The sequence below is a fragment of the Maniola hyperantus genome, chromosome 23 (assembly GCF_902806685.2).
Source record: "Maniola hyperantus chromosome 23, iAphHyp1.2, whole genome shotgun sequence".
NCBI classification, from domain to species: Eukaryota; Metazoa; Arthropoda; class Insecta; order Lepidoptera; family Nymphalidae; genus Maniola; species Maniola hyperantus.
Window position 1 is genome coordinate 7,838,591 of NC_048558.1, and position 26,566 is coordinate 7,865,156.

Genomic DNA, 26,566 nt, shown 5'->3' on the forward strand with positions numbered 1-26,566 from the left:
ACTTTGTAAATAAAATATGTCCATATAAAATACAACTAAATATTTATTGATATTTTTTTAATTTTTTGTCGATAGATGAATTATACAGAATATAATATAATAGCATAATGCAAATACATAAATAAATACATTAAACAGTTATCTACCTATCTATCAAAAAATATGATTTTCTAATTCATCTAAAAAATGTCTGTTTAACGTCATATAGACGGAACTAAACTAAAATATAAAAAACAACTAAATATAAAAATCAACTAAATATATTGCCCTCCTGTGAGAATGAACATAATACAGGTACGCTGGAAGAGGTAGTGCAAAATGACATTATTTTTGGTGCCGACTCGAAGCGCACCACCGAGCGTACCTGGCGATTCTGTAAAACCTGCATCAATCATTATTACAATCGCAATTGTTGTGATTGGCTTAATTTATGGCATTTTTGTTGCAACAATGAACTGTAGCCAATAGTGAGAGAGCGTCAACCAATCAGAGGTGATTGCGATCGTGACATTGTAGCTGTCATTCTACCACAATCGCACAGGGAACCAGTAGGGCGATTGTCTAAAACCTGCATCAATCATTATTACAATCTCAATTGTTCTGATTGGCTGAATTTGTGCGATTCTTGTTGCAACAATGCATTGTGGCCAATAGTGAGCGAGCATTAACCAATCAGAGATGATTGCGATCGTGACATTGTAGCTGTCAAACAACCGCGGTACAGCCACAGAATTGACACTGTGTCAAATGGCTTCGTGTTGAAACTATGTTGACAGATGTCTATCACTAATATTTATTTCACTCACATGTGACATGATGCTCACTGCTGCTCCAGCGTACTTGTATCAGTAGAGGTCAGTGGGTTCAGAAAATGTCTACAGAAGCTTTACAGTAAGACCATAGAAATGGCTTTAAAACATACATTTAATCAAAATTGTATGAGAAATCACACTTCCATCAATAAATGCAAGCAAAAATAATGATAACAAAAAAAACTATTTACACCCGGATACGATAAACACATTTGTCTACTTAAAACTAACATAAACAACTACACCTAATAATACTCTGGGTTATTGTTATAATTTATTAATAATACCTGTTACAAATATTATTAATAGATTGACTATTGTTACTTTTTCTAGAATTTAGTAAAAAATCTATAAAGGTACTGGTTGGACAAAAATCCCCGCTGGACATAGGTCTTATTTTTAGTACCTAACTCTCTTTTAAACAAGTAGGTAAGCTATCATTTTCGTAATTACTAGATCCTTACTATGGATTTCAAATTGGTTTCCTTTTCAATTTCTAGAATCAATAGATTTTTGTCATATTGTATGAAAGTAAAGTCACTAATTTTTTTAATGTTTTACATTTTTTAAAAGCTAATACGAACTGTTTGGAAATCATCACATAAAGATTACATAGTCTAAATATTATTTTCGTATCGTATACAAAATATAATATTTAATTTTAGTCGATTTTAGGCTAAAATTCTTAATTTTAAAAAATCATGATTTCGATTTTACGTCAAATTTATAAAATGGTTTGATTAAAAACAAATTTATAACATAGGTACAAGAATTATAAATACATACTAAATATATTTACATAAGAGTTCAAATTCACAGCACTTTAGTTCTGATGTAACACCAACTCCATAACAAAAATCGATCGATCGATCGATTGTGAAACATAGATTCAGATCCAGCTAAATCAATATTATGTTATACCTATTTAATTGATTTTCTTAGTCAAACAATATTGGCTATATAGTCCCTACCATTTATCTTGGTTATTGTTTTCTAAAACTCGAAAATAAGTCGTATTATAATCGAGTGATTTAAAAGTATACTACTTACCTATTATGAGCGTTTTTAACGTCGTGAGCAATATTTATATTTTATAATTAGAAGCATTTTCTGGGAAAAACGTGATTGTGGGTTGGGACGTTTTTCAGAAAATACGTCAAATTGATTGTCTACATTAATTTAATTGCGGAAAAATTAAAAATCATAAAACTAGTATGAGTTTCGCTCTGAATACAATTTTATGACATAACATACTATCTGGTTGACTCCAAGAGGATAATTTACAATTTCTGCACTATGTAGATACTAACTACTAATACATAAAACTTTGTGTATTTTTCAAAATTCATGAGCTTTATAGACATAAAATATTGCTCTTCTAGTATAATAATTAGTGTCATATTTATTTCATTATCCAAAATTATAATCTATAATATTTGGCATACAAATATATTATTTGCGTAAAAATAAAATAACTTTAATAGTAATGGCGCGAACGTGTCACTTGCCGCAGCTACGATGGCTGGTTGGTTTCTAGTAAAAAGCGCTATTTAATTCACTAAAATCCTGTAGTTGCTAAACACGTCACAACCAAATCGCGCAAATTCAATAAGTGTAAAAATTCCTTAACTTCTGTAATACTGCATTAAGTATTACAGTATTGAATTGAAATAAAAACTGATGTCATGTATGGTCTATACTCTGATACTATACGTTTTAATGTAACATATTATGTAGCTTGTCGCCAACCACCACATGACTGGCGAATGACTCGTTTCCGCAGACTCTAATCCTGTCTAAATAAAGTCTCTCTCGACTCACTGATGACTTCAGTAACAATGGTAGGGGTGGGCTGTAGTTTAGATTCACCGTTGTCTCTGGTTCGATGCCCCGTTCAAGCTTTTCAGTTCCGTATACGGTTTCCGCGCAAGAATCTTCAGATCTTCATTGCTGGTAAGTGGAGCGTAGTCTCGACGCTTTCTGTACACCATGAGCCTAAAATTTAAAAAAAACATAAATTATTTAAAGAAGCTAAATAAGGCCTCGTTAAATAAATTTATGAGAAACAATAAGTTTTAAAAGTTCTTGGGGATAATTTAATTAATGCAGGTGTACTGGTATGTTATTTCGTATGAAATACTTAATATTAATATTAGGTATAATAATTTTAATTATTATTATTTCGTGGTCAGAAATATCGACATGTTATTTCTAAAAATATATTTATCGTGGATTTTTTTACAAAAAGTTACTATATTATGTTTAGTGAATAGTATCAAGAACTCGAAAAAGTATTCTGCTCTTTTCCGTGCTAGAAAAATAAACTAACCATCTTATTACTAAAACTTCAGGCTCGGTGTTAACAAACGTTAAACCTATTTATACCTGCTATTAAACAATACCTAAAGTTTTTGTAATCAAAACGGGTTGCCACAGAACCATAAAGATTTCTAGTGTGTAGAGTCTGGCTAACGAAAGAAGAGACTGGAAAAGCGCGGCAAATTTAAAAAAATATATGTATGGCAGCCCCAAATTAGCATGATAGACCTGGAATAACCTAATTTGATACTTTAGAATTACTTATTTTTATTTATGTTTTATCAAATTAGGTTATTCCAAGTCTGTCATACTACTTTCATGCATTACAGAGCTGTCATACTGATATTTTTTAAATTTGCCGCGCTTTACCAGTCTCTTCTTTCGCTAGCCAGACTAGTCTGTTACTGTCTCAGTCAATGTGCACATGACCTTTTAAATTGAATATTACAAGGTAATCAAGCGTTGACAATAAGATATCAAAATAAAATAAGCATGAAACCAATAACTAAGTATTATTGATTTCAAGCTTTAATAATGTAAAAATATAATTTAACATTGGGGCCGATTCTCCTGTACATAATCTCTAAACTAAACTAAAATGACACGTCTAAATCTATTGCTATCCCTTTCATAATGTTGCTTGCGGAAAAGGATAGCACTAGATTTAGATCTGGTAATTTAGTTTAGATTAGAGATTGTGTACAAGAGAATTGGCCCCATTGTTATGAAAACTAAAACTAATTTAGTTTTAAATTAGAGTCATCCTTTCTAGAATGTTCTTCGTGATAACTGAGAGTAGAGATAGACTATATCTATAGACTTAGAGATGAATCTTAGTGATCATAAAATTTTATTGGATTCAATGCAGATGTCTATGTTTGTTTACAAGATATGATTATATTGATATGATATGATACACAGGAGTTATCTGTGGATATGATATGATATGATGTGTATAATATGATTTTAGTTATGACTTGAGTGTCTGTAATACCTACTCTTACTTCTAATACTCTACATAAATACATGCATGTAGAATTTCAATCAGGGTAGCTAATTAGGTATGCGTGATGTACTTTATTTTCCATCGGTTCTAAATGTAACACAATTATAACTTTTTTTAAATTCCATTACAAGTCTGCCCTGGACTGCGATCTCACCTAATGGTAAGTGATGGTGCAGTCTAAGATGGAAGCGGGCAAATTTGGAAGGTATTACATTTGTAAATAAAAAAAATTAAAATACGAAAAATAAAGAACAGAATATAAAATATAGTGGCATAATAATAAATACCTAACATTGTAATATAGCCCGCATTGTACTTAACTACTATGATACTATCTAGTCCTAATCTACATAATTATGTTAAGCACTCGTACGTAAATGTTACATAGTAAAGTATTAAATAACACAATAACAAAACATCCTGTATAATACAGGTGATATAATTAAATTAGCGACATGCGCGAACGCAACGCTAGGACAGGCTTCGTCGCTCCATAATCCGTTTCAGAATTCAGTCTCAGTCATCTCCTAACCGTCAACGAAGTAACACGTTTATAAAGCGTTATATAAAAATAATTAAAATACCTAAGGAAAATAAAAATAATAATTAGCTCTCAATAACAGTACGTTACGTAATCAAAAACGGCACATACAATTTCGGAAATCCAACATTTTAACTCAAGACCATTTTATCAATGAGGCCGATTTTAAAAGGTTAGTAAAATTTTCATTTTTGTTAATTGTTTGAAATAAGGGAGTACAAATGTTTCTTAATAGTTCAATTAATTTAGTTAGCATAAAGCAGAAATTAATTTTAAAATGTTTACACTAAATATAAAATAATAAAATACTATAACGAATAGAATCTTAGTCAATAAAGTTAATATTTACGTAAATGAATATTTACTTAATTTAAATATTTATTTACAATAACAATATTTATTTTAATAATGATCCGTGTATAAATAGTAATATATAATGCATAATATTCTGTATATCTCTATCCCGATTAGGTGTACATATTCACATACAAAAATATTCTTTCTAATTTAAAGTAGTTAATGAATAAAACTATAAAAAATAATTTATTGTAGGTACCTATTAGAAAGATTACTACATATTTGTTTATTACAAAAAAAAACACGGTGTCGCGATTAGGTAGATATGAATATTTATTTAATTCTCGCGATTACTCAAAAATTTCATAGGTAGTTAAATTTTATGTAAATAAAATATTTGAATTAAATTCTGGTAAGTATATCAATATATTATTTATTTTCAGGGACTTTTTATTATATTGTAATATATTTCTTTTTATTTTATTTTCAGGAAACAGATACCTAGCGAATTATCGTAAGAAGTTAATAAATAAATTGTTACAAAACAACATACTTAACACGTTTAAAAGAGATAATATAGGACAAGGATATTGTAGTATTCAGCGTGACCTTGAATTCTACTAAAATTAAAGGCATATATATAACCATTTGCAATTTCCGTATGCTTTTAAATAAATTTTTGTACAGTTTCGAGTTTTATTTAGCACCTTATATATGGGACAGGTCAAGATGGCAATCGGGGTATGAGGCGGGGGGTCGCCCCGCACACCCACACGTCACCCGCGCTAACCCGGTGCGGGCTGTGCGGGCCGTTCCCACCCCGATTGCCATCTCGACCTGTCGCGTACCATAGTTACATCTGTACTAATAAGTTTCCCTTTTTAAATATTGAGGTACTTTAGCTCAATATATAAAAGGAAAAGGTGACTGACTGATCTATCAACACATAGTTCAAAATACTGGACAGATCGGGCTGAAATTTGCATGCAGATAGCTATTATGACGTTTGCATCCACTAAAAGAAAGGAATTTTGAAAATTCAACCCCTAAGGGGGTGAAATAGGGGGTTGAAAATTGTATAGTCCACGCGGACGAAGTCGCCAGCATAAGCTAGTAAGTAATATGTTTGTGCTTGACTATGATCTATCTACTATGATAGTACCTGCTAATCCATTCTAAGATGAAATGAAGGTTTGAGTATGTCATAGTTTCGATACAATAGATACCTACGTAAAAGTCTTGATGTGCACCTTGTGTGCAACAAGGTAGAAAATACATGAAATATAGCTAGCTGAAAACTACGTTTGCAAAGGCGGCCTTAGAATCTACCAGGCGACCTTTGGTGATTTGGTTGGTATTAATTAGGAGTCACTCAGCGAGCGATGGAGTGAGATCTATACTTGGCGTTTCTCTACGTGATCAAATCAGAAATAAGGAGATCCGTAGGAGAACTAAAGTAACCGACATAGCTCAACGGGTTGCGAAGCTGAAGTGGCAATGAGCAGGGCACATAGTTTGTAAAACCGATAGACGTTGGCGTCCCAAGTTGCTGGAATGGCGATCTCGCACCGGAAGAGGCCGTGTTGGAAGACACCCATTAGGTGGACGGACGACATCAGACGCAGGGAGCCGCTGGATTCAGGCGGTGCAAGACCGTAGCGTGTTGAAGTCCCTACAAGAGACCTATTAGACTATTATATAGACTACCCAGCAGTGGACGTCTATCGGTTCTGAATTAGGATTCGGGTTTTGGGAATCTGGAACCTTCCTTTGGCGAGGAAAATGTGGTTTTACATGGTCGCCAGAAAATGCAGCATTGCGCAATTACCCTACACAATGGCCGGCGATACAATGAGAGTGTGATAATGGCGTACCGCGTCACCAGCTCCACGTCAAAGTGATAAATTGCTCACATATATTTTAAACACTAGATAATACCTAACCAGTGCTAATAATTGTTTCTCGTAAAAACAGCAAAATGTAGTTGTTATAAAATCTAGCGATTCTCCCACCAACTTACAAACGTACTTATCTATCTATTTTTGTAGATAAATGTCCACTGCTGGACATAGGCCTCTTGTAGGAATTTTGAAATACCTCATTATAAATATAAGTAACCTTTCATTTTTAGCTGTTTTAAAGCATGGAACTAATCTAATCTAAATCAGCCTGTGCTGTCCCATGTCTGGGCAAAGGCCTCCCTCCGATCCTTCCACAATTTTCTATTTCGTGCCTCTTCAGGCCACGTAACTATAAATTTATCTAATTCATCACGCCAACGTCGCCTCGGCCGACCACGCTGGCGTTGATGATGGAACTAGTAGTAATTACTAAATCTAGCGAACAAATTACAAACATGTCAAATTTTCCCATTTCTAAGGTTCCATACCTCAAAAGGAAAACGGAACCCTTATAGGATCACTTTGTTAATCGATCATTCGTCGATCAATAAAATTATACCACCGCTGCCACCATGTAAAACGAGGTTGGTTCACCCACAACTGGCTTTATTTTATGAATATCTTCTGTAAGTAGGCGTAACATATTTACACTACATATGAATATAATAGTAACTTTATTTTCAATAATTAACATTTAAATACTTTATAGTTTAATATATTTAATAATTTTAACGTAAACATTACGTAACGTTTTAAAGTATAAACAGATGTATTGGCTACTTGGTAGATATTCCTCGCTGTCAATACACAACAAGATTCTATTGTACAGACAAGTCCTGATGCCCATTTGGACTTATGGCATACAGCTGTGGGGCTGTGCCAAAAAAAGTAACATCCAAATCATCCAACTGGTACATCAGAAATGACGATATTCATCGGGACCTTCAAATTGAATACGTCCATAAAGTTATCACCAAATTTTAAGCCCACGACTATAGGCTTCACCACCACGTTAACGTTGAAGCAATCCAGCTGCTTGACGTAACGGAGACAGTGAGAAGACTAAAAAGGACCAAACCTTTTGAGTTAGTGTATAGTGATAAGTGATAGTGTACATAGTGTAATGTGCTGAAAGAACACGTGAACAAAGTGTATCTCTAATCAAGAAAGACTAAGATGCGTCAGTGGACAATTTCTTAGTATATAAGATAATTTATAAGTTTAGGTTAAAATAAAATTACTTATTAGTCATAATATATTAGGCTAGATCGTAATATAATTGAGTAGCTTATTGGCACTCAACATTAAGGAAAAAATAAATTAATTTTAACGATTTTGGAGTTCAAATATGGATATCAAGCAAAACAGCAAGCAAATTGAGCACCAGTGAGTCACCAAAATCCTTCTCATTTTGAACTGAAAAACGCTGTTCACTTATACCTTAAACCATAGAAAAGTACGAACAATATAATTTTACAATGGCTGCTATCTATGAATCCGTTTTAGTGTTTGAACACGACAATGCAGATGTACGATAGTAACGACCTTGCCTGCGCCGTTGCTGCTTTTAAATATAAAAGACAACTGTGTAAACTAAGAGCGTGGATTTTTATAGGATTGCCGTTTATTACTTACTTATATCTATAGGACAAGCACATATAATATACTTATTTGGATTATTATTGTTGCAGATGTGTCTAAGAGGGGCATACTATATATGATACAGACAGACATAAGGGCAAAAATTTGAAAACTGTGAATTTGTGGTTATATTACGAAAAAAAAATGTGTTTGTGAATTAATATTAATATTTTCACCTTTCAAAGCAAGATTACTATACCCAGTGGGGTATCATATGAAGGGCTTTACTGGTACATTCTAAAACAGATTTTTATTTATTTTTATGCACAATAAATTTTGATTTATTGTGCGAAATGTCGAAAAAATACGACTGTAGTCCGGAACCCTCGATGCGCGAGTCTGACTCGCACTTGGCCGGTTTTTTTGGTTAGATAGAAATGTCACAAAATGATTTAAGCAAGGTTATTTTTCCTGACGAATTCTAATAAAATTTTATTTTTTTCGAAATATAATGGGTTGGACCATTTAACTCTTGCTGATATCAGACGATTCAGTATCATTTTGTATAAGTCGCGGAAATAGCTAATGCGCTTGGCCGCCATTTTAGTTACGTCAGCACTAGACTCAAGTTTCGAGCTTATTCGATATTTTTATTTCGGCTGACGTCAAAATGACTTCATTTCGATTTTACTGAGACATGGTTCCAGCGTAATAGCAATTTGCGGGACTTATAAGGTGGAACGTTGTGGAAATCTGCTACATAGTTTAGTTAGTAAAAATAAACTCTATAATTATAAGCAAGGCTAAGTGAACGTTATTATGACTATTGCGCTATTTCACAAGGCAGAAAGATAAACGAAATCTAGTTACTGCCTGAGGCGCTATCTACCAACTAGCTCAAATTTTTTGTATACCAATCTAAGAATGGCAAAAACGTTTTTTGTTATCAGTATTAACAATCGAGGCCAATGTAAATTAAAGTTACAAATTCTTTTTTGTAATTTTTTTTTGTTATATTCCTGGTAGGTTTGAGGAAAAATATGAATAAAAAACATTTTTTGTGGGATCTTGGTAAGAGCAGGTTCTATTTCGAGACGCCCAAAAAAAAATATTGTGTAGTGAGTAAAAAAAACTATTAATTACTGACAAACCAATATACAATCGAATATAATATGTCCTGTAGAAACTATGAAATAAACAGGTATTAAACATAACAAAACCAATTTTATGCTAACGTTGGAAATCGATTTTGATAAGAGCAAACCTCTATTGATTGCCTGGTGGCTGCCTCTTTCTGCATGTTTAGCCAGTGGGAGGGCGGGCGGTGCATTTCGCATGCTGCATTTGCACCATACAGATTCGACCTGTTTCAGCGGATTACAGCAAATTAAGCTTTTGGTTCATTGTATTTCATGGACTTCCGCAAAGTAGCGCCTGCTTCTATACTACAGATCCTATAGAGTATAGACCACAGTCTACTGATAGTACACACGCAAACTGTGATTAGTGATTATAGTCAAGGTATACCGACTGCACATGCGCTAACCGTCATTATAGACTGGAGGCAAGGTTGCACGGGTTAAATATAACTCCGTAGACGATCTCGGAGATTGTGAGTTCCTTGTACAGGAATTGTCCTGAGGATAATAGATTAATGAGATGACTAGCTTATGCTCGCGACTTCGTCCGCGTGGACTACACAAATTTCAGACCCCTATTTCACCCGCTTAGGGGTTGAATTTTAAAAAATCCTTTCTTAGCGGATGCCTACGTCATAATAGCTATCAGCATGCCAAATTTCAGCCCGATCTGTCCAGAAGTTTGAACTGTGCGTTGATAGATCAGTCAGTCAGTCAGTCAGTCACCTTTGCCTTATATATATAAATATAGATATATAGAAGAGAAGATTATGACGCGTGTTGCTATTATATACCCCTCGTATATGTTGGTCCAACGCCTTCCGCAAATGCCCTTGGCCAACTTTTTTCAAGTGAAAACTACTTTATTATTCGTTCTTTAAGATTTTGGGATGGGATGGGTAAAAACTTCAAGGTCGCATCACCGACATGCTAATGTTAAAAGTACTCGGAGTGCCGGTAGATTTAAAAACTAAACTGATGTTAAGAAATATTAATTTTTAGGGTTCCGTATCTCAAAAGGAAAAACGGAACCCTTATAGGATCACTTTGTTGTCTGTCTGTCTGTCTGTTGGTCTCTCAAGAAACCTACAGGGTACTTCCCGTTGACTTAGAATTGTAAAATTTGGCAGGTAGGTAGGGCTTATAGCTGACATTCGGGGAAAAATCTGAAAACTGCGAATTTGTGGTTACATCACATAAAAAAACATAAACTAATAATTAGTATTTTCAATTTTCGAAGTGAGATAACTATATCAAGTGGGGTATCATATGAAAGGTCTTCACCTGTGCATTCTAAAACAGATTTTTATTTATTTTTATGTATCATAGTTTGTTGAATTATCGTGCAAAATGTCGAAAAAATACGACTGTAGTACGGAACCCTCATTGCGCGAGCCTGACTCGCACTTGGCCGGTTTTTTTTTTTGAGGTATGGAACCCTAAAAAATGAAAATATAATGCCGTAATCTGTCGATAAGTTACTTAGCGACGTAGGTAGTTGTCAAAAATGACTATTTTTTACAAATAACCACGTTGCTAAGGTTACTTAGCAACGTTAGGTTAATCTGTTGATAGCTGTTGTTAAACAGCTATCAACAGATTACAGATAAAGTGATATAGGTAATATTAACGAACGATTATATTAATTCCGGCCGTAAACCCGTAAAGTTCTGTTTATAATCAAGTGTCCCGATTTGCGCTAGCAGAAACATGGTCACACTAGTTATAACGGAAAATAAGATTAATCAATCATTGATCTAGAAAACAAAATATGTTAATCAAGATCGAGTAAGTATAAAAAAAATTAGATCAAAACAGAATATTAAAATAAATAATTAGGTAGGTAAGTAATATTTTTTGTTCACAACCTGTCAATTTATTTATCTTTACATTAACATGCTTACATAAATAATTCATTAATTAAAAGGAATTGTATAATGTTAAACGCGCATTCCATTTCTTGTTATATTCAAATCAATTTTATTGATATTGAAGTTACATTTTTTTTGTCTGAGACATCAAACGAAGTGCGCCCTCAACTTAAGTCACTAACACAAGAGTATAATTAAATTAATTTCATTAGCTAGTAATACTCTATACATAGGAATTAAATAGGAATAGAAAACATATAATAATATACTAATAGCTCGTGAGCAAAACGGGGTAATTGCACGAAATAAAACATTACAGACGAAGGAAACAAACTGAATGATAGCTGTTGAAAGTTGTCTGTAATTGTACCGTTTTGATCGAAATTACAAACTTTGGCTCAATTTTTGCACAGTTTTAGACTGTTTTGCTTGAAAATGAGTTCAAATTTGTATTCAGTGATCGAAATCACATGGATTGGACTCAATTTAGTACAATTTTTGGGCCATTTTGCTTGGAAATTAGTACAGATTTATATTCCGTGGGGAAAAAACGAGATTAAAGATAAAAATAATTTGATCTGGTGTAATTACACCGTTTTGTTTGAAAGCTCCTCATATAAGAGATTATAATATTATTAACATAAAAGAAATATCTTATTTAATGCTTATTACTGAAATGCCTTATAGAATACTTATATTTCTTATACCTAAATAAAATACCTTATTTAATACTTGTATACGAAATTTTAACTAAACTTTTAAAAAAAAATTTAAAGTAAGTATGTTTTAGTTTTTTTCATAAACTACCACAAACAAAAAATATGAAACAGTACAAACCAATTTCTTATAGTTTTATTCTTGCATTTAGTTAGTTAAACTTTCCTAAACATAAATTAAAGTTACTTAAGTAATTATTATACCTTGTAATACTTAATTCAATAATAAAGGAATGTGCACACTGGATTTATACTATTAAAGTAGTCAAAAATAGATTTGCAGTATACTTTATACCTAATTAGAAAAATTGGAAAAATCTTACTTTAGACAGGCCTCAAAAGTAGTTATATAACACGAAAAATATCTGAAACAAGAGAAAATTAAGATAAAATCATTTGCTACACTATTTTGTACGGTTCTGTACCCTATTACTCAGCCTCCGCTGTCCATTCGTCCGTCTGTCTGTCTGTCAGCGGGATATATCTCGTGAACGATTAGTTTCCAAAGATTTTTTGTTAAAGAATTTTATCCAAATTCATCATGATGACTATATCTCCTTTCCCCTCCAACTAAGCGTTAAGCTTGTGCTAGGAGTAGGTACGACAATAGTGCAACGGGTGGGGTTTGAACCGGCGACCATTCTGACTTCAGTCCGCTAACCGTTGATTCAATTCAATTCCCAATTATTGGCTTTTAGGTGTGCCAACTGGGCACAGATTGTTTCGCCAGTAAACTCTTTTATTTGTCACATTATTTCACGTCATTTTGAAATTTTAGGGTTGCTAGTATACAAGCGCAATTACCTACCTTCTACGAATGATTGATCTACACTCCACAGATTATTATGTAGAATGACTTTTCTCACACAAAAAATTTATTAAATTAAAGCTAAATAATATAAGCTTGTTGAATAATGAACTAAGTATGAATGGTTCAAGCCTACCACCAGGATTTGTTTTTTTTTTTTGTAATAGCAACTGTGCGAGTGGGACACCACTCTCCAGTTTGTGGCTCTCGCTCGGCACGTTTTTTCTAGTTGATTAAGTCATAGGATAATTGGTAACTTTTATCACAATAAGATAAAGTCTATTTTTCTTTTTGATCTATCGGTTAATGATGATGATGATGGTGAATATTAAAACGTAGTGGTTACATACTCTTTGAGTAATATAGCGAATATTCATATTAATAATCGAAAATTATTAAATTAGTAGAGAAAGATACTTTTAACTCACCTCACCCCAAAGCACCGGCGGCCACAGAGGCGATAACCACCAGAAATGCCGTGAAGATCCCGCCCGCACCCACGTGCGCGCCGTACACCGCTCCCGATTGGCCGGCCGAGTCGCCGAACTCGTCCGCTGCGTACAACGTGTCTGTCAACATGCACACCGGTCAACATTGACGCGGTGGGCACTTCTATACGGGCATTTGCTCTATGGCTTTTATAGTTTTTAATCCTCATTTTTGTATAAAATGTAATTAGAAGCACTATTAATATGTATTAATCTTGAATTCCCCGTTCTCGCCTGCCTACCGTACATGTGCGAGGGGCAGGGTAGCGCTGCACGCGGACCGTACACTGGCCAGTGTACCGGTTTCGTAATGCAAGCTGAGACAGTTTACTAATACGAGTAGGCATAACTTACCTAGTTGTACCCGCGTTTTTTCAAACAAATAATAACTTTTTTTTTTTGTAAGCGAATATACCATTTAAGTATATTGCATTCAATTAATTCGTTTTGTGATATAAATGTAACTATCTATGATTAAACGTGTAAGATAATATTCCTTTATAAACTTTAAGAGGCGCGACTTAGCCTGTAAGTATTAATAATTTAAGTTAAACATTATAATATAACGTTATATATGTTTTGTAAAATATTTATTGATAATAAAGAATTTAAAAAATAAATAAATAAAAAAAATATGTATTAAGAAGTAGACGGAATGACACACTTTTTAAACCTTCGTGGTTTTTTGCTGTGTCAAAATTGGATTTGTTAAACATTCTTTATGTTGGTAATTTAAAAAAAAAACTGATTTTTAAGGGGCTTTTATATAGGTGACCTATATGGCAGCCCCATCGTTACAAACTAAACTAAAATCAAACTATAGTGAAATCTAAAACTATAATAATTTGAGAGAATCACTAACAAATTCCTACACTTTCATTATTATTTAGTTCACTTTTAGGTTCACAGTTAGGAAACTTGTAACAAAACGTCGAGGCTTTACTTATACTGGCAGGCGTCAAATGTTACCTACATTTGACGCTAGGTAGACTATGAAATGACTAGGTACCTTTGATTTGTCGTCATGCCTAGCCGTAAAAGCAAGTAATAGTTTAGGTCAACATTATCAACCCATCGCCGGCTCACTACAGAGAACGGCTCTCCTCGCAGAGTGAGAAAGGTTTTGGCATAGATTTAGCAGACATCATACATATTGAGAAAAAAAAAGACAGGCATGCAGGTTGACTCACGATGTTTTCCCTCATTGTTAAAGCAAGGTGATATTTACATCTCCGAAAATTAGAGGTGCGTGCCTGGGATCGGACTCCAGACCTCCTGACTAAGAGGTCGACGTCCTAAACCACTAGACTGATAGTCTCTAAAATAATAAAAATTGCCAGTCCAATTCAACAAAACTGTAGAAAAATTCAAGAAAATAAGACCTTAAAAACGTAACGTGCTAAGATTTTTTGTGCATCATAACAAATTATATTATTAATTAACATGTGATTTATTCGTGTAATATATCAAAATAAAGAACAGTACAAGTTCTACGTGCAAGTTGTGACTAAATTGTTTATAACCATTAACTAATCTTTAATATCTCACTAGGACACCATGGCGGCGCCACCGGTCGCGCCACCGTGATATATTGAGCTACCAATCGAAAAACACCAGAGTAGATACCAGGGTTAGAACAATCACCTCATATCAACAATCATAATCATCATCATGATCAACCTATCGCCGGCTCACTACAGGGCACGGGTCTCCTCTCAGAGTGAGAAGGGTTTTGGTCATAGTCTACCACGCTGGCCATGTGAGGATTGGTAGACTTCACACACCTTTGAGAACATTATGGAGAACTCTCAGGCATGCAGGTTTTCTCACGATATTTAATAACTTTTAATTGGTTGCACAATCAAGCAAACACCAGGCGAGGTAGGTACTCTCCATAGCTGTATACATTTTGTTGGTAGCGCGATTAGTTGCGCCGCCAGTGGTGTCCTAGTGAGATATTGCCCTAAATATTTAGCCCATATTAAAGTGCCCACCGATATATACCGAGCTATAAGAAAAAAAATAACATTTAAGGTGATTTGATACAACTAGCCGCGAAAATTTAAATTTTAGTTAGTTTTTCGTAATCTAAGGCTTATGGTAATGAGTTTTGCGGACACAACATTTATGCATCTACGTGTTTTTCTATAAAAACTTTGGTCAAAAATACTCATTTACTTCATATTTGTGCAAATCTGGGAAAATTCAGAAAATTATCTGTCAGGAACAAATATGAAGTAAATGAGTATTTTTTCACCAAAATTTTTATGCTTGGATGTATGATTAGTCAACTATTTTCGAAAAACTAACTAAAATTTGAATTTACGTGGCTGGTTGCATCAAATATGTGCTGTGACCAGGATAAAGTACAATAAATATCAGTAAAATATAGTAAGCGCAAATCAAATAATATATTAGCTCTCACAAAATATAACATTCAAATTAGTGATGTAGGTAACGAATGTCATATTTTGGACATTCACGGATGCGAATGCGAATATCTGCTACCAACATCCGCGAAAGCGAATGCAAATGCGAATATTCAGTTTTTGTTTAAATTTGGCGCTATTTGTCTATGGCTTGGTGACCTTGGCTGCAGTCCCGTAACCAAATGATAAAAAGAAGATTGATAATGTGATTACGAGGTTAAGTTACTTTTTATTACATTAAAAACATAAGAAATTAATGAATCTTGTTTTATTAACCTATTACATCAAAAAACTTTTTCCAATATTCGCAAATCATTCGCAGTAATTTCGCGGAATGCGAATGCGAATATGCAAAAATATGCGAATATCCGCGAATGCGAATACTCGTTGCATCACTAATTCAAATATAATATAAAGAACAAAAGCCGTTTTTGATGAAAGCATAAGAATCATACATAATATAAACAAAATATATCAGATATATTTTAAACAAATACAATTTCAATAATTGATATATTTGTATTATAAAAATAGAGTAGAGAATATTAAAAATATACCAGAACCAAAATTATCCACACATAATATGGGGAGAGTTATATTATATTTTAATTATAGGTACACAACAATTATTATAACAGAAAAATATTTAATAATAACATACCTATCTCACCAACTTCACGATGAGGAAATGGATGAACAAAAAAATATTTTAATGAAAAGCCATGAAGTATGTACACTATTGGATAATTGACTATTTTTTTAAGAATAAGAAAAGCATTATTTGAAAATTTAATATTACAAAAATAGTCAAGTAGCCAACTGAATGAAAGTAACGTTTATTTTAATGACTAGCAATTTATGTCAAAAGATATAATGAGTTCAATTTAAGCTCCATTCAATTTGAATTTCAATATAATGAACAATTGATATAAAACAATAATATCATGAATTCAATTTACCATTATGTTCTAATTTAATGAATACTATTCAAAAAATCATTAACTTCATGATATGAATCTAACTATCATTTTCATATTTTTGTCGCAAGCAACCCTCGACCAAACACCTCTAGTAATAAAGTCCACATTCCCTTACCTCCATATAAGTTGAGTAGAGCCATGACAACCCCATTGGTCCAGCCAAATCCTTTTTGCACGACGTACTCGCCACCACCACCGAAACCACCGAAAATTGTGGCATCATACTGCAAAGAATAAAAATATCAAGAATCAAGATGTATAAAAAATATTATGCTAGTGACTAACTTATGCTCGCGACTTCGTCCGCACGGACCAAACAAATCTCAAGCCCCTATTTCACCTCCTTAGGGGTTGAACTTTGAAAAATCCTTTCTTAGCGGATGCCTTCGTCACAATTGTTATCTGCTTGCCAAATTTCAGCACGATCCGTCCAGTAGCTTAAGCTGTGCGTTGATAGATCAGTCAGTCAGTCACCTTTTCCTTTTATATATTTAGACTAGCTTATGCTCGCGACTTCGTCCGCGTGGACTACAAAATTTCAAAACCCTATTTCACCCCCTTAGGAGTTGAATTTTCAAAAATCCTTTCTTAGCGGATGCCTACGTCATAATAGCTATCTGCATGCCAAATTTCAGCCCGATCCGTCCAGTAGTTTGAGCTGTGCGTTGATAGATCAGTCAGTCAGTCAGTCACCTTTTCCTTTTATATATTTAGATTAAAAAATTTCATTCTATCAAATAATTATCGTAAAATATAAAAATCCTGAGAATTCAGTTCCGATAACTTATCACGAAAAGTGAAAACTAGCAGCCAACCCTCCAAAGGACTTTTAAAAGCTCTGGTGTCAGATTAAGGCCTGGTTTCCCGACCAATCAGATTCTTAATAAATAGTGTGAAAAAATATCACGTCATCTTTTAAAAATCTGATTGGTCATCTGAACACATCTCCTCTCCGCTCCGCTAAGGTGGACAGAGGCCTAATCCACTGGATTCGATCGGCAATCAGGCGCGAGCTCTGCTCAATTGATTTGTAACAAATAGCCCAGGTTTCCAAAGCTAGGTCTTGAAGAATAGACCTGGGCGAGCAGAACTACTCGTCGACTGTCGAGAACATTTCACAATTTTATTGACAGACACTAACAAAGATATTTTTTCTGTTATGTTAAGATTGCGATTATCATTGCTATTAAAGTTAGAATCGCGAAATTTAGCAATTTACACTAATCTATATATATATAAAAGGAAAAGGTGACTGACTGACTGACTGACTGATCTATCAACGCACAGCTCGAAATACTGGACGGATCGGGCTGAAATTTGGCATGCAGATAGCTTTTATGACGTTAGCATCCGCTAGGAAAGGATTTTTGAAAATTCAACCCCTAAGGGGGTGAAATAGAAGTTTGAAATTTGTAAAGTCCACGCGGACAAAGTCGCGGGAATAAGCTAGTTTATAATAAAGTAATAAAAAAAATTGGAGTCAAATACCCAATTATGGTCCTACCTTTTCCAACATGGCCTTCTTCTGTTTCCAGACCTCAAAGTTGGAGCGAACCCATTTAGTGGCCATTTCGCTGGCGAGACGCATGGCCTGCTCGTTGCGTGTGTTGTCAAGCCCCATCACCACCATGTACTGAAGTGGGGGCCACGCGTTGGGATAGTCCCACTGCTCGCCCGAGTGCTCGAATGTAGTGGGGATACCGCCTTCAAAGACATCAACCTGGGGAAATAAAGATTCGAGTTTTTTTTTCCAAAATATACTGTACAGAAATGTATACATCATCTCATGATCAACTCACCGCCAGTTCATTGCAGAACACAGGTCAGAGTGAGAAGGGTGTGGCCATAGTCTACCACGCTGGCCAGTGGCGTGCACAGGGTTTGAAGCTAGGGTAGGCATTAGTTAGGTAGGAACCTGTTTACTGGTAGGTCATAATGAAAAATATGCATTGAGCTTACAACTGGGGTAAGCAGTGCATTTATGCCTCTATGACCTGCACGCTATTGCTGGCCATGTGCGGATTGGTAGACTTCACACACCTTTGTGAGAACATTATGGAGAACTCTCAGGCATGCAGGTTTCCTCACGATCTTTTAAGCACCTTCACCGTTAAAGCAAGTGATATTAAATTACTTAAAACGCACATAACTCCCGAAAAGTTAGAGGTCCGTGCCCGGGACCGAACCTCCGACCTCCGATTAGAAGGCAGACGTCCTAACCACTAGGCTATCACAGCTTTTTATGTATACATATTATACATATAATATTATATTTACATGTAGAAAAACTTAAGATTGAGTTGAAATAATAAATGGGTTCTTTTGTCTATTACAACAAAAAAGTATAGAAAAATGGTAATAGATAAAGTTATGAAGAAAATACAATTTGACGGCCTTAATTATGGCGATTATAACCAATCAGGAGTTTTATTTTTCGATGGATTCAGTTTACAATAACAACAACAAAAAAAAAAAAAAAAACATCTTTTCAATAACCGAATTAGCTTAAGCCAGTAAGAGAATTATAATTATACTAGCTTATGCTTGCGACTTCGTCCGCGTGGACTACACAAATTTCAAACCCCTATTTCACCCCCTTAGGGGTTGAATTTTCAAAAATCCTTTCTTAGCGGATGCCTCCGTCATAATAGCTATAGGTATGCATGCCAAATTTCAGCCCGATCCGTCCAGTTAAGCTGTGCGTTGATAGATCTGTCAGTCAGCTTTTCCTTTTATACATAGGTAGGTATAGATATTTTTTGGACCTTCAAATTTTTTACATATTATTAAAAATGAAATACCTACCTACTTTATTATAGTCTAATGCTTTTTTATCTATATATAACTATTTGTTTGTTATACTTTCAATTTTATTAATTACTAGCTAATGCTCGCGACTTCATCCGCGTGGACTACACAAATTTCAAACCCCTATTTCACCCCCTTAGGGATTGAATTTTCAAAAATCCTTTCTTAGCGGATGCCTACGTCATAGTAGCTATCTGTATGCCAAATTTCAGCCCGATCCGTCCAGTAGTTTGAGTTGTGCGTTGATAGATCAGTCAGTCAGTCAGTCACCTTTTCCTTTTATATATTTAGACTAGCGGATGCCAAAGCCTCTAAGGCTTTGCCGGTAGGGTGGTATCTAGACACGGCCGAAGCCTCGCCCCAGACCAAACTTAATATTTAGAGACGTATACCATTATTATGCACGGGGAGACGACCATTCATAATCTTTGGTTAATTTAAAGGAAAACTAACTAACCTTAACTTTTTCCAAATAATTGATGACCCTATTAACATAGTAATCGCTGCGGTCTATATCATAGCAGCCAGTCCACAGTGGCGCGATGTTGGTCGGGTAGAAGTAGTCTCTCCGTCTGCCGGACTCCAGGTTGAAATCCAGCCAGGCGCCCACATCCTCGTGCCATAGAACCTAGAAAAAAATTCACCAAAATCAAAATGCATATTTTTTTTTACTTTTATTGATTTTTAGGGTTCCGTACTTCTGTGACGTTGTAAATTTTGAACTACTAATTAGCGTCTCGTATTTACTGAAAATCTATTTTTGTTCAAAGTATGTTGGCGCCACCTAGCATCAAGGTGCAGAACTACGCGTGGGTCGATGTTCAGAGTTCATTCGAGCCACAATAGATGGCGTTTGCTTCGTTGTCAATTGTCGTAAAAATAAAACAAAACCAACCCAAATTTACCACCCTTGCACTTCAAAAGGAAAAACGGAACCCTTGTAGGATCACTTTGTTGTCTGTCTGTCTGTCTGTCAAGAAACCTACAGGGTACTTCCCGTTGACCTAGAATCATGAAATTTGGCAGGTATAGCTGACATTTGGGGAAAAATCTGAAAACCGTGAATTTAGGGTTGGATCACACAAAAAAAATTAAATTGTGGTCATGAACTAATAATTAGTATTTTCAACTTTCGAAGTGAGTGACTATATCAAGTGGGGTATCATATGAAAGGTCTTCACCTGTACATTCTAAAACAGATTTTTATTTATTTTTATCCGTCCGCCCCTTGAATAACCCCATGTTGTAATCTAGTGGGAACACCGCCGATGGGAGTTGGTTTCACAGTTTGCATGTGCGTGGAAAGACACCCAGGTGGTGAGGGTGAAATTCCTTACGGTGGCGCGCGGTGCGGTTGTAGAAAAAGAGGGTGGAATGAGGTCAAAAAGCTTTGTTAACAATAAATAAAGCAAACTCACATGTTCAATGGCCTCCTTGAACTTGGCGTGCATGGTCTTGTAATACTTGGCTTTCTCGAAGTTCTCCAGAAGCTCGTGGAACTCTGCCATCAGTTGAGCGTTCCAGCACATGAACGCGTTCAGGTCTACGGGTACTATTGACCGCGTCTTCAGGTTTGTGAGGTTGCCTGTGGAGACACGTGTTAAAGCATATTCATCATCATCATCATGATCAAACCATCGCCGGCTCACTGCAGAGCACGGGTCCTCTCAGAGTGAATATAGCACTACTGTCCTATGAGGACCAATACAAAATCGTTTACAAAACCAATACAAACCTTTATTAGTGCCATTGAGTATAAACCACCTAGATGAGAAGTCCCAACCGGACTCCGCGGCGGATTTCAATTCAGCGTACAGTTCTTCCTTTTTGTCTACCGTGTCAAAATGTCTGCGAACGAAAAATAATCATGGCTAGTACATGGTTAGACGATCGGCAGCTGTCTCCCCCCCCCCCCTCCAGCAACCCTCACAACGGGCTCAGCGGCACGCGCGGCCCGCAGTCAAAACCGCGGCGCGTGCGCGAACTGACTCCCTTGAAAAAGGACCCCGGATGGGTTCGAAACTAGTCGGACTAACGTCGACTAAACACAGCCGGGACAGATATTATTTATCATGGTTAGTACGTTGTTACCGAACCGCACCGTACCGTTATTGTTCTATTTCGGCCGATAACTTTTAAAATATTTGAAAAGCCGGTTCATTAAATCGGTCATAAATCGTAAACGGTAAGTTTTACAAGAAAGTTTACAGGAAACAAAAGATGCGAAATTTTAATCTCTACAATAATGGTCTGCACAAGTTTTGCCCTAAAGTGGATAGTTTTCGAGATATCGGCCAAAAAAATTCCTTCAAGATTGCGATCGAAGCTTCACCTGGATCTGTCAGCATTTTGTGATTTTATGGTCAGTAAGTGACCCTTAACCTAAAAATAAAATAAATTTGGATCGGAAAAGTGCGAGGTTGACCAAAAAAAACGGCTTATTTATATCCTTATGTATATACAGACAAGTATTGTACAAGACAAAATTGACCGTTTTTAGGGTTCCGTATCTCAAAAGGAAAAACGGAACCCTTATAGGATCACTTTGTTGTCTGTCTGTCTATCCGTCTGTCTGTCAAGAAACCTACAGGGTACTTCCCGTTGACCTAGAAACATGAAATTTGGCAGGTAGGTGGGTCTTATAGCTGGCTTTAGGAGAAAAATCTGAAAACCGTGAATTTAGGGTTAGATCACAAAAAGAAAATTAAATTGTGGTCATGAACTAATAATTAGTATTTTCAATATTTGAAGTAAGATAATTATATCAAGTGGGGTATCATATGAAAGGTCTTCACCTGTACATTCTAAAACAGATTTTTATTTATTTTTATGCATCATTTTAGTTTTTGAATTATCATGCAAAATGTCGATAAAATACGATTGTAGTACGGAACCCTTAGTGAGCGAGTCTGATTTGCACTTGGCTGGTTTTTATTTTTTATATTTAATACAAAAACGCTTTTTACAAGAGAAACAAAAACTTAACATTAGGAATGTAATTCCGTGTCATATAGACGATTTCAAACAGTAATAAAATTTATGAGCACTCATTATTTTGTTAACTATAAGTTTTAACCTCTATGGTTTTAACTATTTCTACGTGCCCTATCCGTTGTTAAATGGCCATAAAATACTTGTGTGTCAAGTGAGTCAATTATTATGAAACAAAACAATGAAATAAAATTTCATTGTCCTACAATTTATTTGAAGAAATTCTCCTTTTGTTGGCATCTTTACATAGTTCGCGACAGCGCGAGATGGAAGCGGGGGGACGCCCGCACACCCGCACGTCTCCCGCGCTATCCCACGTCGGGTTAACGCGGGGGCTGTGCGGGGCGTCCCCACCCTGATTGTCATCTCAACCTGTCGCATACTATTATACGTTCGACGACCTCCCTGGCGCAGTGGTGAGCGCTGTGGTCTTATAAGTGGGAGGTCCCGGGTTCGATTCCTGGCAGGAGTTTGGAATTTTATAATTTCTAAAATTTCTGGTCTGGTCTGGTGGGAGGCTTCGGCCGTGGCTAGTTACCACCCTACCGGCAAAGCCGTGCCGCCAAGCGATTTAGCGTTCCGGTACGATGCCGTGTAGAAACCAAAGGGGTATGGGTTTATTAAAAAAAACTGCCATACCCCTTCCAGGTTAGCCCGCTATCATCTTAGACTGCATCATCACTTACCACCAGGTAAGATTGCAGTCAAGGGCTAACTTGTATGTGAATTAAAAAAAAAAGAATACGTGTAGTTTATTCTCATTATTTGTACAGTACAACAAGGCTATCATGGCGCGTGGTGTAAATCGGAACTAACGTTGCCGTCAAATGTCCCCTTTGTTCTTGTTCGAATATTCTAAGCCTTTGTTCTCCAACAGCGCCCCCCTGTAAATGTCATTCAAGTGCCAAGTGAGCCTTGTCGCACTGTACAGAGGTAGGCCTTAATGTTTTGTGCCACAATTATTTAATGCATTAAATTGAATTTTAAAAAAGTAAATTATCTCACCTAGCAACGTCAATGTCTTCTTTGTAGCTCTCTGGTCTTGGACCTTGCGATTGCTCTGAGTACCGCGTCATGTGATATCTGCAATCAATTAATCATTTTATTGTTTTTTTTATATAATGAAAACACAACACGAAGCGATTTAAATAATAGTACATTATAAATACTATCTGTCCCGGCTTACTCACGTGTGTAGTCGACGTTAGCCCGACTAGTTTCGAACCCATCCGGGGTCCTTTTTCAAGGGAGTCCCCCGACCCCGGATCCCCCCCCCGACCCATCCGGGGTCCCGGAAAAGGACCCCGGATGGGTTCGAAACTAGTCGGGCTAACGTCGACTACACACGTGAGTAAGCCGGGACAGATAGTATTTATAATGGAAATCACTCACGGTAGTTTAAACGCTAAAATAGTACATTATGCTACGAGTGTGTAATGTTGGTGATTACCGCTGAGGCGCCATTGAGACCCGAGCCGTGAGGTGAGGGTTTTAAGAGAGCCGAGAACTATAATCATCAATACACACGTGTATCATACGACGTTTTTCAACACACTTGTGAAGAAAAGAATACTAAAAATTTATTTGTACTATTGAACACGATCTTTTTGTATCATAACTTTTTTAAGAACAAAGCGACTCAACCAACAAAATAAAAATAAAAGCTCTATAACTCACTTGTGAATAATAGCAATGAGAAAGTCACAGTTTGATTATATAGGTGTCATTGAACTTTTTTAAGAACAAAGCAACTCAAAACTCAACCAATAAAATAAAATAAAAACTCTATAACTCACTTGTGAATAATAGCAATCAAAAAGTCACAGTTTGATTATAGGTGTTATTATGTGCCTAATTGCGGTGAAATTAGAGCCACTTTATGAGCAAGCGTGTTGAAAATTACTTTATTAAAAAGTATAGTGCGCGCAAAACAAGCTGTCCAATCTGAAGTTGCAATATGGTCAGAGTGAACTAGAGTGAGGGACTCTCGGTTTGATCCTGAATCGACGAAAAATATTGAACTTACGTTCTGCCATTGTGTTCGACTTCGACGGTGTGGTTGTTGATCCAGAAACCGAACTCTTTGTCCATTGTACCAATGTGCTGCTTGAGGAAGTCTTTGTCTCCGATGTCATCCATCAACAATTTCACCATTGGTATGAGGAGAGGTGGTTGAGATCTATAAAGAAAAAAACTCAATAATTGAACTGATCCGAGCCCCCGAGCCGAGGTATGTGGCCGAGTGGTCAAGGCATCGGGCGCGAACCCAGAAGATGCAGGTTCGATCCTGCCGGTTACGCAATTTTTGATATGTATTTAAAATTATTTAGTAATTTCCTTGAAGTGTAGGTAAAACACTAAAAAATTATAAAAATATGAACTGATATTGGTTTATTTTCAAATGGATTATAACAACTACAAAGTGACAAGGACCATAATATTCTTCTTAAAATTGTACGCGTTATACAGGGTGTAACCAGAACGCTAGCAAAAATGAAGACAGGTGAGAATGAAGATTACTGATATGATACTACAAAAAAAAAACGCCAAAAAAATAGTTTCAAAAAATCCCATATTTTGTAAAAGTTAACGATAACAAATAAAACATCCCAACCCCGTTCCGGATTTAACCGAAAGTAATACCTCACTACATAGCGCGTTGCGCGACTTTTAATTTGTCATTACCGGTAGAAAACACTCATTGAAGTCTTTGGTCTTAAGGCTTTGCAGTACCAAAGATTTGATATAGCTTTGCAAATGTTCCCAGCCCAGCTGAATTCTTCTACGGAACAAATCAGAACCGCGAAGGAAACTGTCGCCAGCTTTCTAATCATTTCAGCTATGTCAGCACTTTTGTTTTTCCACGAATCCAAGGGCGACTTTTTATTTGTGGATGAGTCATACGTCATTAGTCATTACCAGTAGGACACACTCATTAAAGAATTACGAATTTACCCGTTCCGGATTTAACCGAAAGAGAGATACCCTACATACCCCGGTACATAGTACATACAATCGCGTTGAGCGACTTTTAATTTGTGGCCGAGGCCACTTGTTCGTGTCTACGGTTTCGCTCTATACGTCATTACCGGTAGAAAACACTCATTGAAGTCTTTGGTCTTAAGGCTTTGCAGTACCGAAGATTTGATATAGCTTTGCGTTCCCCAGCCCAGCTGAATTCTTGTCAGGGTCCTTGTCGAAGTAGTTCCTCACCTCATCAAATAGTAGATCCTGCCGCCATTGGGGATGAAGCCGTACTTGTCGACGATGTTGAGGAAGTTGGTGACCATGCCGGTGGCGGTGGCGTGCATCTCCGACAGCAGCAACCCTTTGATGATCCAGTACCAGTCCCAGTAGAAGAACTACGAATTTCCCTGTTTCGGATTTAACCCAAAGAGAGATACCCTACATACCTCGCTATATAGCGCGTTGAGCGACTTTTAATTTGTGGACGAGGCCACTTCGTCGTGTCCACGGTTTAGTTCCATACGTCATTACCGGTAGAAAACACTCATTGAAGACTTTGGTCTTAAGACTTTGCAGTACCGAAGATTTGATATAGCTTTGCGTTCCCCAGCCCAGCTGAATTCTTGTCAGCCTCCTTGTCGAAGTTGTTCCTCACCTCATCAAGTAGTAGATCCTGCCGCCGTTGGGGATGAAGCCGTACTTGTCGACGATGTTGAGGAAGTTGGTGACCATGCCGGTGGCAGTGGCGTGCATCTCAGACAGCAGCAACCCTTTGATGATCCAGTACGAATCCCAGTAGTAGAACTCTCGGAAACGCCCGCCTGGAAAAAATACAGTTAACTTTTCACCATTATTAGGTACTATAGCTTATGTTCGCGACTTCATCCGCGTGGATTACACAAACTTCAAACC

At 36.1% G+C, this 26,566-nt stretch overlaps 1 protein-coding gene across 4 annotated transcripts in view; it reads right to left on the reverse strand.

Annotated features, from left to right (window-relative positions):
* Positions 1-25: 25 nt before the first annotated feature.
* Positions 26-26,566, reverse strand: part of LOC117993327 (trehalase-like) — a 49,914-nt gene continuing 23,373 nt past the window's right edge. Inside the window, exons 7-16 of one of the 4 annotated variants that reach the window (XM_069506554.1) lie at positions 26,310-26,475; positions 24,714-24,866; positions 23,693-23,770; positions 21,432-21,544; positions 21,115-21,281; positions 20,154-20,324; positions 18,393-18,608; positions 17,004-17,112; positions 13,425-13,560; positions 26-2,807 (exon numbers count right to left, since the gene is read on the reverse strand). In XM_069506554.1, coding sequence (XP_069362655.1) covers positions 2,678-2,807; positions 13,425-13,560; positions 17,004-17,112; positions 18,393-18,608; positions 20,154-20,324; positions 21,115-21,281; positions 21,432-21,544; positions 23,693-23,770; positions 24,714-24,866; positions 26,310-26,475 — 1,439 coding nt within the window. In that variant the 3' untranslated portion in view covers positions 26-2,677. Of the gene's footprint in view, positions 2,808-11,184; positions 12,549-13,419; positions 13,561-17,003; positions 17,113-18,392; positions 18,609-20,153; positions 20,325-21,114; positions 21,282-21,431; positions 21,545-23,692; positions 23,771-24,713; positions 24,867-26,309; positions 26,476-26,566 lie in introns of those variants that run through there. The other 3 variants (XM_034981117.2, XM_069506556.1, XM_069506555.1) reach the window with 3 other exon arrangements.